Source organism: Sander vitreus, chromosome 2 (genome assembly GCF_031162955.1).
Source record: "Sander vitreus isolate 19-12246 chromosome 2, sanVit1, whole genome shotgun sequence".
Lineage (NCBI taxonomy): Eukaryota > Metazoa > Chordata > Actinopteri > Perciformes > Percidae > Sander > Sander vitreus.
The window spans coordinates 4,419,756-4,440,602 of NC_135856.1; the positions used below are offsets into that span (position 1 = coordinate 4,419,756).

Here is a 20,847-nt window from a genome sequence, read left to right on the forward strand (position 1 = left end):
AAACCAGAAGCAGATTGTCCTCAAAGTGAACTCCCAATGCAAAGACATTCTTCTCTGCAAACTGAGGGAAAATAACTTCAAAGAGCAGAAACAATGCACTGTACAGTACAGAGGTATTTTGAAATGTAAATTCATAGAAAGGAAGGATCTTTTTTTCTGTTAAAAAACTACTTGAAAGCGAGTTCCAGTGGAGCTTAGAGGTGCACTATGAGTTCCTGCATGGTTCCAGCGCGATTTAATTTTTGTCTCAAATCGTAGGCATCTCTCCTTGATCCGCTAGCTGCCTGCCCCCTGAACACACCGTGAATAAGCCCGGTCTCGGGAGACAACACAGGGGTTGTAAACGTCAAACAAACACTAGCAGCGCAGGCAGTGCACCAAAATACAACAAACCACGTTCCAGCCAATCGCAGACAAGATGGTTGGGGGACGGGGTGGGGGTTAGTGCGCATGCCCATAATGGGGGACGGACGGACAGTGAGCAGAGTTGATTGAGTAGCGTGAGTTGTATCTGAGAGTAGCTGCTGGATAGCTGGTTTGTTGTATTTTGTATTTTGCCAGCCTGCGCCCCCTAGTGTTTGTGTGACGTTTACGACCCCTGTGTTGTCTCCCGAGACCGGGATTTTTCATGGTGTATTCAGGGGCCAGGCAGCTAGCGGATCAAGGAGAGATGCCTACGATTTGAGACAAAATTGTGCTGAAACCGTGCAGGAACTCATAGTGCAAATTTAATCTGCTGCCTTTGTAACACTTATCAGGGCAGATGTTCACTTTTTGGCTACAGACCACAGCAACTGATGAATCATAAATGCTTTAACATCATATTGAATTTTTCAGAATGATTTAGAGGTTAAGGATGATATCTGATCACCTGGCAAAATAGCTGCTAGAATCCCCCTCACAACACACTGGACGGACAGTAGCTGGGATGTCCCACGAAGAAGCAAAGTGATAAGATGTTGCTGTTTGTTAAAGAGTTGGGTCTGGAAGTTGTGACTGGCGTGTTCTGATGATATGCTGTTGTGTGTGTCGCCCTTAAGAACGTTAACTCCTTAAGCAGCTCTAAAAGCGTCACAAAAAGGTTTAGACAAAGCTAAACTTGGAAAATGTGTGACTGTGTATTTTTGTGTAATAGTCACAATTTTCTTCAAAGTTAACAGATTTGTTTAACTGTTTAGGATTTCAGTCCTCACACAGTTTAACCAATGTCGCATACTGGCTAACTATGGTTCCTCTTAAGATAGCAACTTTTCTGTCTTCTATTCTTATATTCTATATTAACATATATGTGGTTGTGTGTCTGTGTTATTTATGTGTTGTACTTTTATAAGTAACCCCTGGCTGTATATGTTTATATTGATATGCACGTCAGTATTGTATATATTTTGGATTTGCACATTATTTGCGATTTGTTATCTTAGACTTTTTATATTTGCACTCTTTCCACTTTGTATTGCAACCGCTACAAAGCACTTTCCCTTGGGGTAAATCAAGTTAAATGTCATCTTTTTAACACTTCTCCGCTCCATCTTGCACCACTCTCAGATGTCACTGAGTACGTTAACATGCACACCAATATTGCACTATTATTCCGAATATGATAATATTCCGAATTTGATACAGGTCATGTAAACAGCATATTCCGGTTGGATATTCCGAATAATTTTTTTTCTCTTGAATGTAGCATTTTCTGACTAAGACATGTGGGATATGCTGGTTTTATTTGGGTTTTAGAGGCATTCTTTGGACATATGGAATGTGAGTCTCAATTGGGGGTTTTACTGCAGATTACAGCCTCTTGCCTGTTTACTGCTTATGGTCAGCTCTGTGCGTTGCTGTACACAAAATAAGCAGCCAACAGTTTGCAAGGCTGCAGACCTGGTAGAAATGCATGTCCAAAACATAAGAAGGAGAAACATAAACATTATCAAAGACTTCAACAGGTTTTTAGCTATGCACAAACATCGCTTCGCCGACATTTTCAAGAAGCTGGTTAAAGGAATGAAAGAGGGACGCTGCGTTCGCACGGTCCAAGAAGTCCGCCACCGTTGGAAAACATTGAAAAAATCGTGTTTTGCACGGCTACATGTAAACGGGAACATTGGTGGAATATTCACTTTCATTAGCCATGTAAACCGCTTATTTGGAATATCGTCTTTTTTAGGAATAAGGGCAAAAACCGGAATAATATGTGCATGTAAACGTAGTCGTTGATTATTTTAATGTACTGCTCTAATGTCTTGCTTCATCAGTTTAGTTCCTGTTCTCTAATCTGCTGTTGTCGTGTTGTTTTTTTTTCAGTGATCTGAATGGAAACAACCTGACCATCGTCACCAAGACAGACTTCTCTGGTCTCAAACACCTCCGAGTCCTGTAAGTCACAGCCACATTTACTCCTTCACACACATGTAAGTTTATATGTTATACTCTCGTTCAGGGTGACATTCACACTAGCTTTGGCGCCATTTCATTTTAGATATCCCTATGATCCAGAACATCTTTAAATTAGTGCGACAGTTTTCATTTAGAAATTACTTTTTTTTTTTTTGCTGATGTTTTTTTTTTTTTTTCAGTTCATAAAACAAACGGATACATTTCTGGAAAAATAAAGACGCCTAACCTTCGCTCCCAGCTGTCAGACTCTTTGTTGATGGGGCAACAGCTTCTGTGTATTCAGCAGAGGCTCTTTCCCACATTTCTCTGCTCGGTTTAGGTCTCGTAGGAATGTGGGAACCACGGCTGTGGTGCCACCAAAAGCCAGAGGGAACAGAGCGATGCTTTAGCTCTGCACTGACACATGAGCTACGCAGAGGTGGCTTGTTTGGTGTCAGTGTCAGTCAAATTTACGACAGGGAGGGGTTTATCTGCGACCTTTTGACCTGGAAACCCAGTGCCCTCCGGGAGTGGCTGCACTGATGGTGGGTTCCTGTGTTTACCTGAGGACTGTGCTGCGTGCCAGTGATGGACGTGCGGTGTTAAAAAGATGGCATGCCAGAAACTAATGACATCTCCGGAGGCCTGCTCAGAACAGATTAGCAGCCTGCCGGGAGCCCGGGGCTCGTTGCTGTCAGGAGGGGATTGAGTGTTACACTAGGGCTTCATGATGTGAAAGTCTGTGGAATGTATTCATCAAGTGTACAGATCCCAGAGGCAGTTGTGGGAGCAATAATGCGTGTTGAGGCTTTTCAATGTGATCGATGACAGTGTAAAAGATGTTACATGTTGTCCTGGTTTTGGTTCTTTCAGAGACTCTGTTTATTATTGTGTGCGCAGTGTTAAAATTCATGCAATTTGCTTATAATATCTCCCCAAAATAATGATGTGCTCTCGCTTGTGTTTTATATTTATTTACTAAGTGGCAAATTGATGCCATAATTAGTATAATTTACTCGATGCACTGATCTTTGCTGCTATGAATACATCCTGATATTTTACTAAGGATGAACAGTATCTGCTTGAATAACGATGATGTGGTCTAATTGGAATATATATATTTAAATATGACATTTTATTTTACGAACATAAAGCTATGAGGTAGAGTTGGGCGATATATCGATATTATATCGATATGAGACTAGATATCATCTTAGATTTTGAATATCGTGATATAACATAAGTGTCTTTTCCTGGTTTTAAAGGCTGCGTTACAGTAAAGTGATGTCATTTTCGGAACTTACCAGACTGTTGTAACTGTTCTATTATTTGCCTTTTCCCACTTAGACATTATATCCACATTACTGATGATTATTTATCAAAAATCTCATTGTGTAAATATTTTGTGAAAGCACCAATAGTCAACACTGCAGTATCGTTGCGGTATCGATTTCGAGGTATTTGGTAAAAAATATCGTGATATTTGATTTTCTCCATATCACCCAGCCCTACTATGAGGACATTTTGTTGCAACTACACAGTATTTTTGATCAGCTGACAAACTGCTTTTTCCGTTTGCATGCTTGAAGACCATAATATTAAGACATTCTATATTGATCCCGCGAGGGGAAATTACATTAGTGATATGAATAAGTCTCTGAATCAATAGTGATATATTTCAAATTGCATTCATGCTTATACATGTGTGTTTCAGTGTTTTCATTGATTTATCTTTTTTAATGGCAGTCACCTGATGGAGAACCAGATCAGTATCGTTGAGCGAGGAGCTTTTGATGAACTGAAGGAACTGGAGAGACTGTGAGAGCACACACATATTCACTCAAATAAACATGCAAATAGAAAGAAGGTGACATTTCCACTCAATTGACTGTAACATTTAAGCAGCAAGTTTTTTTTTAATCCAGCGTGTGTTTTTGTCCATCTAGTCGCCTCAACAAGAACCATCTCAGCCAACTTCCAGAGCTGCTGTTTCAGAAGAATGAAGGCCTGTCTCGACTGTGAGTCTCCAAAATATCTGCATGCTTTCTATCCTTTACTCTCCTCTATCAATATCTAACTTTTGAACCCTATACTCTTTACCTAGTCTATATCCACGACGTTCCACTTCCGTTGCCGACGGAAATTCCGCCATTTAGGCCGGATATCCGTTGCCTTGGGCTTTCTTTGTGTTGAAATGTTAAAGGTCTCATGGGATGAACATTTCACTTTATGAGGTTTTTTAACATTAATGTGAGTTCCCCCAGCCTGCCTATGTACCCCCAGTGGCTAGAAATGGCGACAGGTGTAAACCGAGCCCTGGGTATCCTGCTCTGCCTTTGAGAAAATGAAAGCTCAGATGGGCCGATCTGGAATCTTCCCTTTATGACGTCATAAGGGGAAAGGTTACCCCCCCTTTTTCTGCTTTGTCCGTCCAGAGAATTTGGCCCACTCATGAGAGAGAGACATCATGGCTTGCAAAGTGGCAGTTGGTCAAGGCCACACCCCCACCCTCCACCTTGCCCCCCCTCTCTCCTCCTCAATAGCATTTAAAGCTACAGACACAGAAATGGCACATCCTAAGGAAAGCTCATTGTGGGACTGGCTCTAGTGGCTGTAATTCTGCACCAAGGCTGAATTTCGGGAAAGAGACTTCAGATACAGTATTAGGGGACCACTAAGGCCTATATAAAAGAGACTTCAGATACAGTATTAGGGGACCACTAAGGTCTATATAAAAGAGACTTCAGATACAGTATTAGGAAACCACTAAGGTCTATATAAAAGAGACTTCAGATACAGTATTAGGAAACCACTAAGGTCTATATAAAAGAGACTTCAGATACAGTATTAGGGGACCACTAAGGCCTATATGAAAAGAGACTTCAGATACAGTATTAGGGAGACCACTAAGGTCTATATAAAAGAGACTTCAGATACAGTATTAGGGGACCACTAAGGCCTATATGAAAAGAGACTTCAGATACAGTATTAGGAGACCACTAAGGCCTATATAAAAGAGACTTCAGATACAGTATTAGGGGGACCACTAAGGCCTATATAAAAGAGACTTCAGATACAGTATTAGGGGACCACTAAGGCCTATATAAAAGAGACTTCAGATACAGTATTAGGGGACCACTAAGGCCTATATAAAAGAGACTTCAGATACAGTATTAGGGGACCACTAAGGCCTATATAAAAGAGACGTCAGATACAGTATTAGGGGACCACTAAGGCCTATATGAAAGAGACTTCAGATACAGTATTAGGAGACCACTAAGGCCTATATAAAAGAGACTTCAGATACAGTATTAGGGGACCACTAAGGCCTATATAAAAGAGACTTCAGATACAGTATTAGGGGACCACTAAGGCCTATATAAAAGAGACTTCAGATACAGTATTAGGGGGACCACTAAGGTCTATATAAAAGAGACTTCAGATACAGTATTAGGGGACCACTAAGGTCTATATAAAAGAGACTTCAGATACAGTATTAGGGGACCACTAAGGTCTATATAAAAGAGACTTCAGATACAGTATTAGGGGACCACTAAGGCCTATATAAAAGAGACTTCAGATACAGTATTAGGAGACCACTAAGCATATGCCTATATAAAAGCATTCAAAAAGCAGCATGTCATAGGACCTTTACACTCCGGTGGATTCGTGAGGACTATGGTTAACTGCTCCTCAGATCTCTGCAGGGTAAATCCAGACAGCTAGCTAGACTATCTGTCCAATCTGAGTTTTCTGTTGCACGACTAAAACAACTTTTGGATGTACACATGTTCAACCAAAACAAGTTCCTTCCAGAGGCTATTTTGCAGAGGCACCGTTCCTCTTTTGCCGCCCAAAACGATTGTGATTGGTTTAAAGAAATGCCAATAAACCAGAGCACGTTTTTCTCCCATCCCAGAATGCTGTGTGGACTAGCCAGACCCTCCTCCGCAGGGCTGTGGAGGAAGGACTGGCAATGCGAAACTACTCTTTACCTGGTTCCCTTTGTCGTACCCCTTACAGTGATTATTGGAATGATTATATATTTGAGTCGGCAGTCTGGGCCAGTTGCAAAATCTTACAGTGTGTGGTGATAAGGGATTCTCATCATTTCCCTTCTGATGAAGTTGCTGCTTGTTATAATTTTAAATGTGTTTTGATTGTTACAACTCAAACCAGGACAAGAAACTGATTTAGAAAAAGACAATGAAATAGTGCAGCTTGCCATGACAGAGCGAGTATTATATTATAATCCATATTTCAGTGTAGAACCACAGTTTAGCTGAGGTTCACGTAGAGTTTACAGTCCTTACTTGTTTCTCCATACGCTATTTCATCTGTTTGTGTGCTTCTTTTGTGCAAACTGCAGCCTAAAATGTACAGTATTGGATTAAGGAGTTGTATATTTTGCTCCTTAAAGCCTAAACTGTGATTGTTCTGCTTTTGTGATGAATCTTATGTGTATGTTTGTTGTGTGAGTGGATTGGAGGAGACTAGTTTTTATTAAGGGACAATGGTTAATGGACACAGCTCCCTGAGATGAAAGTATAAGTTATACGTTTGCAAATTTGCATATAGTAGATAAAGACATGTTGAACTACTGATATTCATTTGGTTTAAAGTAATAAACCGTCACATATGCTGAAAAGTAACAGAGATGCTTTTTGCCGCTTCAGACTGTGTGCTCGCCAGTTTTCAGATCAAAAATAGACCCATTTTTCTCACCTAGAAAACACTGCAAATGGTCTCCCCTCGGACAGCAGAAGCACCGCAAATCACTTCCCACAGTCCCACAGGAGTAGTAGGCACAGTTGAGCTTTAATTTGACGCACACACACACACACACACACACACACACACACACAGAGGTTTTTTTCTTGTTTAATAACCGAAAGCTTGGATGAAGTTGGTTACTATGCGGCTAAATGTGACACACACACACACACACACACACACACACACACACACACACACACACACTGCTCTGAAGTCTTTGTTATAATTGTGTTTGTAGTGTAGAATGGGGAATGTATCTCCTACTGCCTGGAGACGCCTGGATACGCACATACAAACACTGCTGCTGAGAGAGAAAGAAAAGCAAACAGAGCTCAATAATTAACTCTTCTCAATGATTGATCCATTTATGACAGTGGTGTGTTTTTGTACCTGTGTGAGTGTTTCTGTGTTTGATGAATTTAGTGGTTGACAAATAAAATGTGATCCGATATAAAGAGACACTCTTACTTTTCCTCTGAGCACAGAGGGGGAGGAGGTAAAGTGAAAAACAGCATTGAAAAATGCAACTAATTACAGAGGGAAGGTGGGAATGAACAAGTGGATGGGGGTGTGTGTGTGTGTGTGTGTGTGTGTGTGTGTATAAGAGAGAGAGAGAAAAAGAGAAAGTATGAGAGTGATAAATGGTAAAAAGACAGTTTGTGTATGTCAGTCTGTTTGTTGATGTGTGTGTGTGTGTGTGTGTGTGTGTGTGTGTGTGTGTGTGTGTGTGTGTGTGTGTGTGTCTGACCTGGTTATTTGTCGTTTGCCTTTTTGGCAATTTCACACTCTGGCTCCCATCAGGGAATGCCGAAATGGACTTGGCATGTTCGATCAATCAGCAGACACACACACTTAGACATTCACACAAAGCAGCACACACTGCAGAGCCATTAGCACTTCCTCCAGCAGGAGTGATTTCTTCTCCTCCTGCTGTGTTGATGGACTCTATAAAGCCTGATGTCCCTTGGAAACACACACACACACACACACACACACACACACACACACACACACACACACACACACACACACACACACACACACACACACACACACACACACACACACACACACACACACACACACACACACACACACACACACACACACACACACAGAGTTGCTTTTTCCTTGTGTGCATTATTCTCTCTCTGGGCAAATTACCTTCCGTACTTCAGTTACTCTCATTTTACATTTTTCTCTTTTCTCTCACCTCCCCTAAATCCTTTCTTTTGTTTGTCTTTGTTAGTCAAGGTTTTTTGGTTTTATAGATTTTTTTCAAAAGAGGAGACTTTCACCCTGATTTCATGTCCCCACACATCTAACGTGCACTTCACGGTTGCCGCATCCTGGTGGCCACAAGGGTCCATATCCACGAAAGGTCCGTGTGGATCCCTATATACTCATGTCTACGTGCCGCTGTAATTGAATACCTGATTACATGTTTAATTTCATCATACATTCACAAGTCAGGGTTTCACTGTTGGTGCAGGTTGTCATATCAACACCTTTTTTTGAAGCGTCCTGCGGTTGTTTTAAGTCAGATTAATCACCATAATTACAGCTTTCTCCTCTGCATGAGTCTTTTCTCTACACCTCTTTCTTGTTGTTTCAACTCCTTCCTTTTCTTGATTTTGTAGACTCATCTCTCTCTCTCTCTCTCTCTCTCTCTCTCTCTCTCTCTCTCTCTCTCTCTCTCTCTCTCTCTCTCTCTCTCTCTCTCTCTAGTCTTTTGCTTGCTTCTGTTATTGTGTGAAGGGTTCACTCCACACCCAGTAATAGCCCTTTGTGTATTTTGATGGCAGAGGCTGCGTGTGTGTGTGTGTGTGTGTGTGTGTGTGTGTGTGTGTGTGCGTGCCAGGGTGCCCCCCTCTCAGCACCTCCCTTTAGCCCAGGGGAACCCAAGAATTATGGGAGTGTAGCTCGATGTCTCACACATGCATACTCACCTTGACCTGCAGGTGAACTGTGTGGTTAGCCAGACCAAACGGAGCTTCAGCAGGTGTGCTTTTCGCCGTGGATTGATGGGATTTACTCCTTCAAACAAACAAGTGCTACTTCCTGTCAACTCAGGGCTTTATAAGGAGTAGGCATAGCGTTCATCTAGAAATATATATATATATATATATATATATATATATATATATATATATATATATATATATATATATATATATATATATATATATATAGCAAAAGTAAAAAACAAAATAAAGATGGACCAAGCCAAGCCCTGATCCAACATGTCAATGTTTATGACGAAAGTCTGCACGAATCTAAGTGTGATCCTGTTTAAGTTGGCTCTAAGGCGCACGTGTCAAACTCAAGGCCCGCGGGCCAAATCTGGCCCCATGCAGACTTTGATCCGGCCCGCATATCAATTTTCGGATCACAATACATTTTGGCCCACCTAGTTTTTGTCGCTTTTTCAACGTTTTGCTGTTTTTAAAAAAAGTTTTTGTCACTTTTGCCCACGTTTTTTTTCCGACGTGTTTGCCACATTTTTTCTGACTTTTTTGGCGCTTCTTTCGATGTTTTTGTCGCTTTGTTTGACCTTTTTTGGCGTTTTTTTATGACGGCTTCTTTGCTGACTTTTTTAGGAATTTATGTTGACCAAACTGTAACGTGGTTGACGTGATTCTTATTTTCCAGTGTGGCCCTTAGTGAAATTGAGTTTGATGCCCCTGCTCTAAGGTGGTGTTTGGAGTTTTGGGCGACTTCTAGCGCTATTGAGCAATGCTTTTATACTCCATCAGAAGTGCTTGTCGGATGATCGAATAGCTTCGGAAACCCCCTCCCCCTAGCCTGACAAGCCAGCCCCACATCCAAATGTTGGGTCTGGGAACTCCCCATTGGCAGGGCTCAATCCGAGGGGCGGGATAAACGGTTGTCTTTCAAATTCTCTCTGCACGCAATAGGATAGCACTACAACCAACCAGAGCAACGCTAGTTGATAGATTAAACTTTTGCCGGTCGGCAAAACTCCGAGCACATCTTCCTTTTTTAAGAATGACTTCAGTGCCGTTCTTTGTTCTTTTTTTCAAAGAAAAGCTGAACTCCAAGTCTTCCAGAGTCGCGGCCAAAGCCGATTCCAAAGGCCGTTGTTAGCCAGCAGCAGCAGCCATCTTCTTTGTTTTCAAGTAGCAGGGAATTCACGCGGAACCGTCGCAACTCTGCCGTCATTATGTTAAGCCTGCCTACCGACTCTGTACACGATGTGATTGGCCTGACTACAGTAGAGTTGCTAGACGGCCGCTAGGGTGCGTCTAGATTTCTATTCTAACCTCCCCCCACACCTCTTGAACATCGGATTGGGGGGTGTGTCTGTGTCCGACCATTTTTGTAACTTTCTGAAACTGACAATCCGACATTCACACCCACTGTGTGCTGTGATTGGTCAGCTATGCAGAGGTGAGAGAGGAGCCACGGTTTGAACTTCTCTCTCTAGCTCTCTTTTTTCATTCTTTACACTGAACTATTAATGTGAACTACCAAATGTAACACAACGAATTTCTTCCTGTACGTACTGTCTGAAAATGTGCACCCTTATCCACATTTTCTTTCCAACGCAGAAAGAGGGATGCACTAAATGAAAATATAGTAGGAAATTAAGTGTGTGTGCATGATTTAATGTGTGTCCTTTCGAGTGTGTCCTTGCGGTTACAGTAACTTTCCCCTCAGACATTCGGAGAGTTTCTCTCATTAGGCAGAAAGGCAGAGCTGTCCTCATTAGCGCAGCTGATTGGCATCTGATTGTGGCTAATTAACAGCGTGAAGCTAACAGAGGTAGTGATAGCAGCTGCCGGGTTTCGCCTATTTAGAGGCTAACCGGAACGTGACTTTACTGTTTACCCGACGAAGAGAACGCTGGAGTAGTGTGTGTGTGTGTGTGTGTGTGTGTGTGTGTGTGTGTGTGTGTGTGTGTGTAATAATTGCTTTTATTTGCATTTCTACAGTATAATTGACTGTCATGTGTGGGTGTCTGTGCGCTTGCATTTACACGAGGGCTAATTACACCGATTTGCATCTATAGCAGTCATGCGTGTTGTGTTATACTGTAGTGTGTGATTGGGTGACATAATTATTTATAGGTGTGTCTGCCGTGTGGGAGAGATTGAGAGAGAGAGAAAGTTTGTGTCTGCACATTCATTAATGTTGTGTTTGCCTGTGGGATCATTTTGTATTCATGCAGTTTTTAATAATTGTCTGCTGTCTCACTGCGTTATTATCTCACTGAGATAATTGGACGTATGTGGATCTTTAGAAATGTTAAAAACAGTTACCTGGTGCAGCTGGAAACGATGTTGATGAAATTGCACAAACAGTAAATGTGCCACGAAACCAAACCAAAGAGCTAAAAGAGGTTAAAAAGCTCAGTGGAGCTGCAGAGTTGGAGATCATTTTCTGAGTAATCAGTGTGGTATAGTGTGGTATTATTAAAGTGTATTTACTTCATTCCTAATAGTGCTTTCCATGCTAAAACTTACATACATACAAAACACACTCGTGCAAGTCGCTTTGGATAAAAAGTGTCCAGCCGACAGCAGATATGCCTGCGTGTGTCCATCTGCACATGCATGCATTTCTATATTTATATTATCTACAGGGCTCAGATCCTTCATCGCAGAACACACAGGAGCAGGATTTTCCCAGAATTTTTGTTTTCTTAAAGCTGGGACCGCGGGACGCTCCCCGCTGTGTGTGGAAACAGCTTCACGCTGGATAACAGGATCTGTGGCGAGGACAGACACCATCACTCCCTTTACAAAAACCTGCTCAGCTGTTATTCTTTTGCTCAGAGTGTGTGTGTGCGTGTGTGTGTGTGTGTGTGTGCGTGAGCGTGTTTGTAGGAGGTCAGGCCAGGAACCGTGATTTCTCCTGTCATGTCTGTCCAAAGTAAAGCTGACTCAGGGAGAGCATGATGGGAAAATAACACACACTAATCTCAGATTGACACTAATACAAATATTAGTGAGAGACAGACGCAGTCAACTCTCACATCTCTGTCTCCATTGTTTCATTTTCATTATCTACCGCTTTTGGTTTTTTTTTGTTTGTCCTTCTTTCCTTTCTCGTTCATTTTATTTTCCCCCCCAATCACCTTTCCCTCTCCATCTGCCTGTGGGCGTTTCCAATTAAGTGCTGTGCTCCCCTGTGGATAGATGGATCGTGGGAGGGAGGGAAGAGAAATTAAGCTGGAAAGAAAAGAGGCAAGGGCAGAGGAAGGGAAGTAGAAAAAGATGGAGCCATGGACGAAGTTGAGATGGATTTGGCAGGGGGGAAAGAGAAGAAGGGAGGAAAGCAAAGAGAGAGTGAAGAACGGGTGTAATGAAGGAAAGAGCAATGGGAAGTAGAGACGGAGGTGACAAGAAGAACAAGAAACAAGGTTCATGAAAGAAGAGAGCGGCATAAAGGGATTCACCCGTTACTAGAAAAAAAGTAATACGTGAGAACATGTGACCCTCTATACCAGGGCTGCAACTAACGATCATTTTCATAGTCGATTAATCACTCGAATATTTTCTTGATTAATCGATTAGTTGTTGGGTCTATAAAATGTCAGAAGATAATGAAAAATGTGGATCAGTGTTTCCCAAAAGCCCAATATGACGTCATCAAATGTCTTATTTTGACCCCAACTCAAAGATATTCAGTTCACTGTCACAGAGGAGAGAAGAGACTAGAACAATATTCACATTTAACAAGCTGGACACAGAGAATTTTCATTAACAAAATAGTTGGCTATTAATTGAATAGTGGATTAATCGTCGCAGCTCTAATCAGGACCCTCTGTTTTTGTTTCTTTAAAGCACTTTGTAACCTTGTTAAAATGATTATATCTCACTGATAATAATCATTATCTCACTTATTGCACGCTTGAACTTTTTTTGACCTAAAGCAAGAATGAAACTGAAGCAAGAGAGGTAGAGAGAGAAAACAAGAGCGGTAGAGAAGACATTTACAGTATTTGCTTCCAGAGTTTGGTCTGTTGCCGTGGTTACAGCCTCCTTCGTGCCATCAGGTCATGAACCTTCTCAGGGTGTGGGTCATGTAACCCGTGGATTCGTGTTTTTGTCTACTAATATGTCTTTGTCACGCATATGCTACAGTGTGTGTGTGTGTGTGTGTGTAATTGCGTGTTGATGGTGTAATGTGCTCGCATTGTGTTGAATTAAGAGTCAGCCCTGTTTCCCCTGGATGTTGTGTGAAGCTAATAATTTGCATGTGTGTGGTGTGTTTGCGTGTTCATGCTGTGTGTGTGTGTGTGTGTGTGTGTGTTTGCGTTTCTTCATGCTGTGTTTTGTCTGTGTGAGCTCTCTGCCTGCAGCTCTGTGGTGCACACAAAGGCAGAAGGGAAATGAGAAAAATGAATGTTTGTGGGCTTCAGAAGAAAAACAAGAAGACTTTCCCTCACCCTATCCTTCTATATTTTCCTTTTTTTAATGGCCTCTGCCATTCTTTTAAACTTTTATCCATAAAGTCACAATTTAGTACCTGTAAAATTTGCAAAAAACATGTTTTTATAGCTGCACCGCTCCATCTGGATGTTTTGTGTATTGATATTTGGTATCTTTGGAAACTTTGGGACTCCCATTATGATTTAAAATGAACCTCAGTGGGTATGAACAATACTTGGCCACACAAAAGGAGTTTGTTATGATCACATTTTCATATGAATATAAGCATCTGTTTTGCTACTCTGTTGGTCAAACCAAAACATACACTGGGTAGTTTTGTGCTTCCCTCACAAAATACATTTTTCTGATAAAACACAATACTGTAGTAGCACACAATTAGAACTCAGAGAAGATTAAGTTGTGTTTTAATCTGTTGTTCAAAGCTGTACCGAACTGGCTCTATCAACTTTGTGTTACATCATCTTACGCTAAACACCCCATTAGAAATCTATCTCTTAAAGGTGCTTATAGAAGACTTATAAAACTAACTTTCTGTCATATTTGCTGAAACTGACCCTATGTTCCAGTAGAACTACATGAAGCAGACATAAACAACCCGGCTCCTCTGGCACCACTTACAGCCTGTAGTGTGATTTGCAAAAATCCACAGCTCCCTGTTCAGATGCACCAATCAGGGCCAGGGGGCGGTGTCTAACTGCGTGTCAATCACTGCTCATGCACACGCATTCATTCTCCCTTGTGGGGGGAGGGGCTTAGGAGACCGTTTGGGGCTTTAGCGGAAAGGGGGGGAGGGACTGAGAAGTTGTCGATGTTCACATTTGTTTGGATAAGTCCTGGATCTTCACAATCCTACCTACGGCACCTCTAAGTGTCAAATTCGCCACCCCTGTTTTCTTTAAAAAGTTTGAAACTTGCTCCCTCGTGGAAAACAGGAGCTGTTGTCAGGTTGGATTTGAATCATGACCCAGAGTCAGTGCACACTGTATCAAAACCTGCTTAAAGCCCTCCTGCAGCATAATCCACTTCTCTGCAGTTCTCTGCAGTTGATCTGCATGTCAGAAGGTTATAACCACTCATCATTTTTCCACAACATGCACATCATGGCCAAAAGTAAGATACAGCCAAATATTAAACACATTTGTGATAGTTGAACATGTCATATTTCAGGCTTTCCGCCAGGTTTTGGAACCTGGCTGCATGGATTTGATCCGTTTTAAACAAAATCCACAATAGCATTCATGAGGTCCAACCACACCACAATAAACTTGGAAAACTATATATATATTTTTTATGAATCTGGCTTTGTTTACTAGGAAAGAGCGTTTTTGTAATGCACAAAGTTAAAAGCACAATACAGTATTGTCTAAGAAAATCTGTAACGTGTTTCAGAAAAGATTCCCTTCGTTTCCCTTCACATTATATATTCATTTACAGATCAACAGTAGAACGTGTATTATGCTGCAGATGTTTCTTTTTTCTTTTTAGTGTGACCTTACAAGCTACAGTTGATAAGTGTTTGATACTCCAAGAATTTTTTTTTTTAGCGGACTAGTCCTTTTATACAAAACCTTTGCTTAACCTTTGTTATTTTACTGTTTGCAAAGGTCTGTAAGTGTCTTACATTTGGCTTTTGGAAACATGTACCTACTTGATTTCCTCTCTTCTCTCTCGCTCTAATTTCGCTTCCCTTCCGCTCTCTCTTCATTTTTCTGTGCAAATCCCTCGGGATGTCTCGTACAATCAAGAGGGTGTGTTCCTAAGTGTCAGAATGAGGGAGACATGTTTGTAGATGTGTGATCCTGTGGATCAAGTGTGATCAGCTCCCTCTTGTCTGATCCATTTCGACATCCTGGTTAATCGCTCATTATTTGTGTGTGTGTGTGTGTGTGTGTGTGAGAGGTTCTGTCAGGACTTTTTAGGGTCATCCTCTCTAACTGTGGTTTTCTGGTCGACCACAGTTGTCTGCATTCTGATGCAGTATCAGTTAAAGGTGCTCTTAGCGATGTCACACGTTTTTTAGGCTACAACATTTTTTGCAACATACAGCAAACATCTCACTATCCGCGAGCTGCCTGTCCCCTGAACACACTGTTAAAAAAAATAAAAATAACGGCGTCTCTGTAGACAGCCCAGGCTCCACAAACGCCAACAAAAACAAACTGCGCCAACCTGCACCACCAAAAATAACAAACAGTCCTCCAGCCAATAACCGGCGGGGCGAGCCAGCTTCGTTTTGTTTGAAAATACTTCAAACGTCAACAAGAAGTGCCGTCACCCAACATCGCTTAGAGCACCTTTAACTTCAGATATTTATTGGGTTTTTTTTGTGCTCCACAACTGGTTGTAACATGTGTTTCTCTCCTCTTTGTTTTATTTTGTCTTTGCTCCTCGTTCTCCGTTCTATCTGATACCTTCTCCTCTGTCTGTTTCTCAGTATCTTTCAGTTGCTTAGACGATAACTTATTTAAGTTGTTTATACTGTGCGTGTTTTTGTGTGTCAGGTTGAGGAGGAAACCAGACTATGAAAATAAAATATGAACTATGTTGTTGCTCTGACTCTGTCTGATGACCTGCCTGGATGGGGGTCACACAAGACAGTTTGTGTGTGTGTGTGTGTGTTTGCGCTTGTGTGCGTGTGTGAAGAAAGAAAGTGGTAGCTCATTGGAACCAGTGAAATGTGTTCTCAGTGCTGTGTCATCTTTGAGATTCCTCAGCTGAGTTCAGGTTTTGTTCTTGGGGCGGAGTAAAGTCTAGAATGCCCTTTGAACTTATAAAGGTAATTTAAACAATTAGATTGCAACGCGTCTCTCTTGTGCGTTTTTCTTGAATTCACATCAGACTTGGCTTTTTTCTTATATCGGATAGTTTTCAAATCCGCCCAAAAAGCATCAAGTGCAAAGACAGTTGTAAATGGGCCGTAACTTAGACGACACTTTGTGTTGTGATTAAACATTTCTCTCTTTGTCTAACTTTTTGATAAACGTTGTTAATATCAATAGCAAAAAACGGGGAAGAACAGCACATGGCTAGACTGAAACTGACCTGTTTGACCCGTAGTCGGGGGAGACGGCTGGACGGAGAGGTGACGAGTAGAAGACGAGCAGGGGATCGAGTGGGAAAGTTTACCTTTCTCACCCTCCGCTGGGAGCGGGGAGGGAGGGATGGGGGGGATGAGGAGGATATTGAAACGACAGGAGAGACGGGCGGAACAATGAGAGGATGAAGTGGAGCGAGGAAGGGCAGAGGTGATGGAGGGCACGGACACAACGGATGACGGAACGGATCAGAAAATGATTAGAGGAGGTAGCAGGAGAGAGAGCAAATATTATGAGACTACCTACTGTACACACACACACACACACACACACGTCCAGCTGTGACCAGTTGGTGTTTCCCTCCAGTAAACATCATATCCAGCCTTCTGGTGTCCTGGCAACAGACATCCTGACAACCTGATGGGAAAGCATCTTTTTGTGTGTGTGTGTGTGTGTGTGTGTGTGTGTGTGTGTGTGTGGACATGAGAGAGAGAGAGAGAGGTCTTATGATACACTATACATGTGTGCTGTGGATGTAAAGTATTTATATGAGAATAAATCAAAGGTCTTCTTATACATACATGCATACATACATACATACATATGTACGTACATACATACATACATACATACATACATACATATGTACGTACATACGTACATACATATATACATACATACGTACATACATACGTACATACGTACATACATACATACATACATATACGTACATACATACATATATACGTACGTACGTACATACATACATACATACATACATACGTACGTACGTACATACATACATACATACGTGAACATTAGGGCTTCACAACAAATCGTTTTTTTTCATCATTATGATATCAACCGTACCAAACAATAAACACATGGCGAAAGAGAGTATCAGCAGAAAAACAAATCAGACATTGTTCTGTTCAATGTTCAATAAAATAACGTTGGAAATAATTTCCTTTCAGTTTTTGTAATTAAAAAAATTTGTTGTATTCAAACATTAAAAGCAGCAGAAAGGCAGGACTGAGTACATTTTTATATCTGTTTATTTATCACAAGTATTATCGCGATGATCAACAACCTTATCGCATATACTATATTTTCCTCATATCGTGCAGCCCTAATGTACTATTACATTTTTTCATTTGACCTCTTACTGTTATCGATTATTCATTAATAATTAGTTTGGTAAAGACAGCCTAGATGTAGAGAGTAGAGTGTGCAGCTTCACCTTATTTATCTTGCATTTGGCACCTGGTTTATGTAGTATTTAGTTGCCAATTGTCTTACTTTGTTGTATTTAAATTTTACTTTGCAGTAAGAGTTATTGTACATTTACTCAGCCTATACTTCTAAAATTCTGGCGATTTTGATCATTTTAGCTACTGTAATACCCTGCATGTAAAATACCTTTATACTTATGCATTTCCCATAGTCGTTTATTATGCCTTACCCCACTAAAATGGCACTTTTCTTTCATAGGCTCCTCATTTCTCATATAATAGGGTATATTAACATCTAGTTGTCAATGGATGGGATGTGTTATACTGGTTATATTTACTGTACCTCTATTCTTGTCATTGTGTGCTTGTCAGAGCCAATTAGGTCAGATGGCAGCAGGTCACAAGGTGATGCAACATGACGTGCTTTAAATTACTGTATGAAGCCTAAAGGGGACAAAAAAAAACGCAAAAGGAATGGACACAGGTTTAACTCAACGTTCTCGGCCTATTCTCTGCTATGCCTCATTATTTTGATATTGTCAGCCGACAGTATGATTCCCCCCGTGGGTGCTCACAATCAACCATGGGTGCCTGAGCCCTGGAGCACCCACAGAATTGGCACCCCTGAGTGTCTGTAGAAACGTCTGCGGAAATACACAATACAAAAATAAAGAATACAAATTATGAAATAAAATCTACGAAGAAAGGAAAGAAGGAAAAACGCATTATAGGTGTTTTTCCACCACCACCGACTGGAAGCCGAATAGACTGCTTTCATTTGTCAAGTCACCTTATTTTTTGTGTGTGAACATTTGTCATGTTGTGCACTGGTCTTTGAGTTTGTGTAGATGAATGTTAACACACAGATTTATTCTCTCTACTACTTTCAAAGGGATCCAATCTTCTCACCATGAGGGAAGTTTATATTTGGGATATCCTACAATTCTGTTTTTAAAAGATGAAATGACTTCCCAAGGGGAAAAAAAGCTTGTAATCATTTTCTGAGACTTGAAACTTGCTTGAGATGAGTAATCCATCACAGTTAACATAACATCGTATTTCACTAGTAGAACCTCTGTATGGGAAACACTGCTCTTTCTATTAAGCCTCCTTCCCTCTCTTCTGCTCCAACTCTCCTCATACTCTTGTTTCTCTAACTCTTAAACTGTCTCTTACTTTCTCTCCTTCCAACTCATTTTCATATCCCGATATCTCGTTTCCCTTTACATCTCTCGTTCCATCCACTTTCACTGCTCGTCTGGGTTTGGGGTGACAGAAAGCAAAGTACCGTCCTATCGTCCTGTGATAAGGTCCAGGAATATAGGACTAGGATACATCATAACCTATGTTGGATTGCAGGGACCCAGGTTCCATTCAGCCCAAGATTATTTGTGTTCTGGGAGATGGGTCAATCCTAAACAGGATGGATAAGCACATAAGAAGCTGGGTCCAGCCTAGATTAATGATGCAAAATAACACAGACATCCTTTCCCTCCGTCCCCATCCACCTCGGGTATCCCAGGGTGCTTCCAGGCCACTTGTCAACTTGCTCCTGTCTCACATTGTTACTCTTTTAATTGATGCCCGTGTTTATTCCTGTATCACCATGCTTGTCCCGTAACACCTCGCACATGTTCACTGTGTCTATCCATTCATCTTGTGCTCCTTTTGACTCATTCCTCTTTCACTCTGTATATCCTTCATCACCTCCTTCACTGGTTGTTTCATGTCTCAGACACTGCTGAGCTTTAAGCTTCGACAGCACAGTGATACCTCTGCTTTTATCGCGGACCTCAGACGGTGTCGAGTTTAGTTTATTTTGCTTCAAGATGTCTTGCTGCTTTTAGCCGCTGACCTCTCCATGCTTCTTCCTCTGGTTTACCACTGAACCTTTGACAGAGACTGAGCTCAGCTGTAACTGAGTGTGCAGATTGATTGGACACAGATTGGCTATAGAGGACGACAGATCTGCATACCGTTTACAGCCATGGTCGTAGCATTAGGCTGCGTTCACATACAGTCAGGCGGTCGTCAGACAGTCGGGCAAAAATGCAAGGCTTCTCATTCATTTTGAATGTAGGTAGTACGTCTAGGCTGCGGTGGTGGGGGACGCACGGGGCAGCCGGAAACAAAAATCAGCAGCCTACGGCGAAAAGTTGAGACGGATTAAAATTTTGGAGAAAAACAGCCCGACGTCACGCTGTCGTGGCCAATCACAACAGCAGTCAGACTTGTCAGTGTGTTTTGAAGCGGTGTGAGAGTCCCGTAAAGGAAACAGGAAACATCACTGCCTCTATCGCTGCCACGAGAAAGTTTTAAAACACTTTGGGCCCTATCTTGCACCCGGCGCGGCGCAAAGCCCGACGCAAGTGTCTTTGCTAGTTTAAGACCGACCCAGTTGTCAGTTTCACGTCCAGCGCCCGCGTCGTTTAAATGGAAAATGCACCTGCGCCCGTCTTTGCGCCCATGGGCGTGCTGGTCTTACAGGGAGGTGTGTTCAGGTGCATTCTTGGCGTATTGCCATCTTAACGCATCAGAAAGTGATCGCGCCATTGACCGACAAAAACCTGGTCTAAAGTCAATGACGCATCATTTCATTGTTATTTTAACAGCAAATTAGTAAAATGCGCCTAGCTTCGTGCACAGCGCGCACAGTATGCTTGTTACACACACACAGGGACGCGCAGCAGCACACAAACATGCAAAAGATTCAAATAAAAATGTTACAATGTGAAATAGTATTATGATATGATCTGCTCGCGCACTTTCACATCACACACGAGCAGTTTCTTCTCCTGAAAATCTCTCCTTCCTGCTCAGCAGATCCGCCATCATAACAGCAATGCTCCAAGGTCCAAACGCACCTGACTTTTAGGGAATGGGAGATGCCACTCTGATTGGTTTATTGCATGTTACGCACAAAACACACCTATGTATTAATTAAGCTACTAAGTACAACCCTTTTGAAACATGCGCCCGGCGCACGGACCCTTTTTTCCTCCGATAAACTAG

The 20,847-nt window shown here is 41.7% G+C and overlaps 1 protein-coding gene across 1 annotated transcript in view; it reads left to right on the forward strand.

Moving 5' to 3' along the window:
• slit1b (slit homolog 1b (Drosophila)) overlaps positions 1-20,847 on the forward strand; it is an 80,665-nt gene that overhangs the window by 13,513 nt on the left and 46,305 nt on the right. Inside the window, exons 2-4 of the mRNA XM_078273884.1 lie at positions 2,302-2,373; positions 4,120-4,191; positions 4,320-4,391. Of these exons, the coding sequence (XP_078130010.1) occupies positions 2,302-2,373; positions 4,120-4,191; positions 4,320-4,391 (216 nt within the window). The remainder of the gene's footprint in view (positions 1-2,301; positions 2,374-4,119; positions 4,192-4,319; positions 4,392-20,847) is intronic.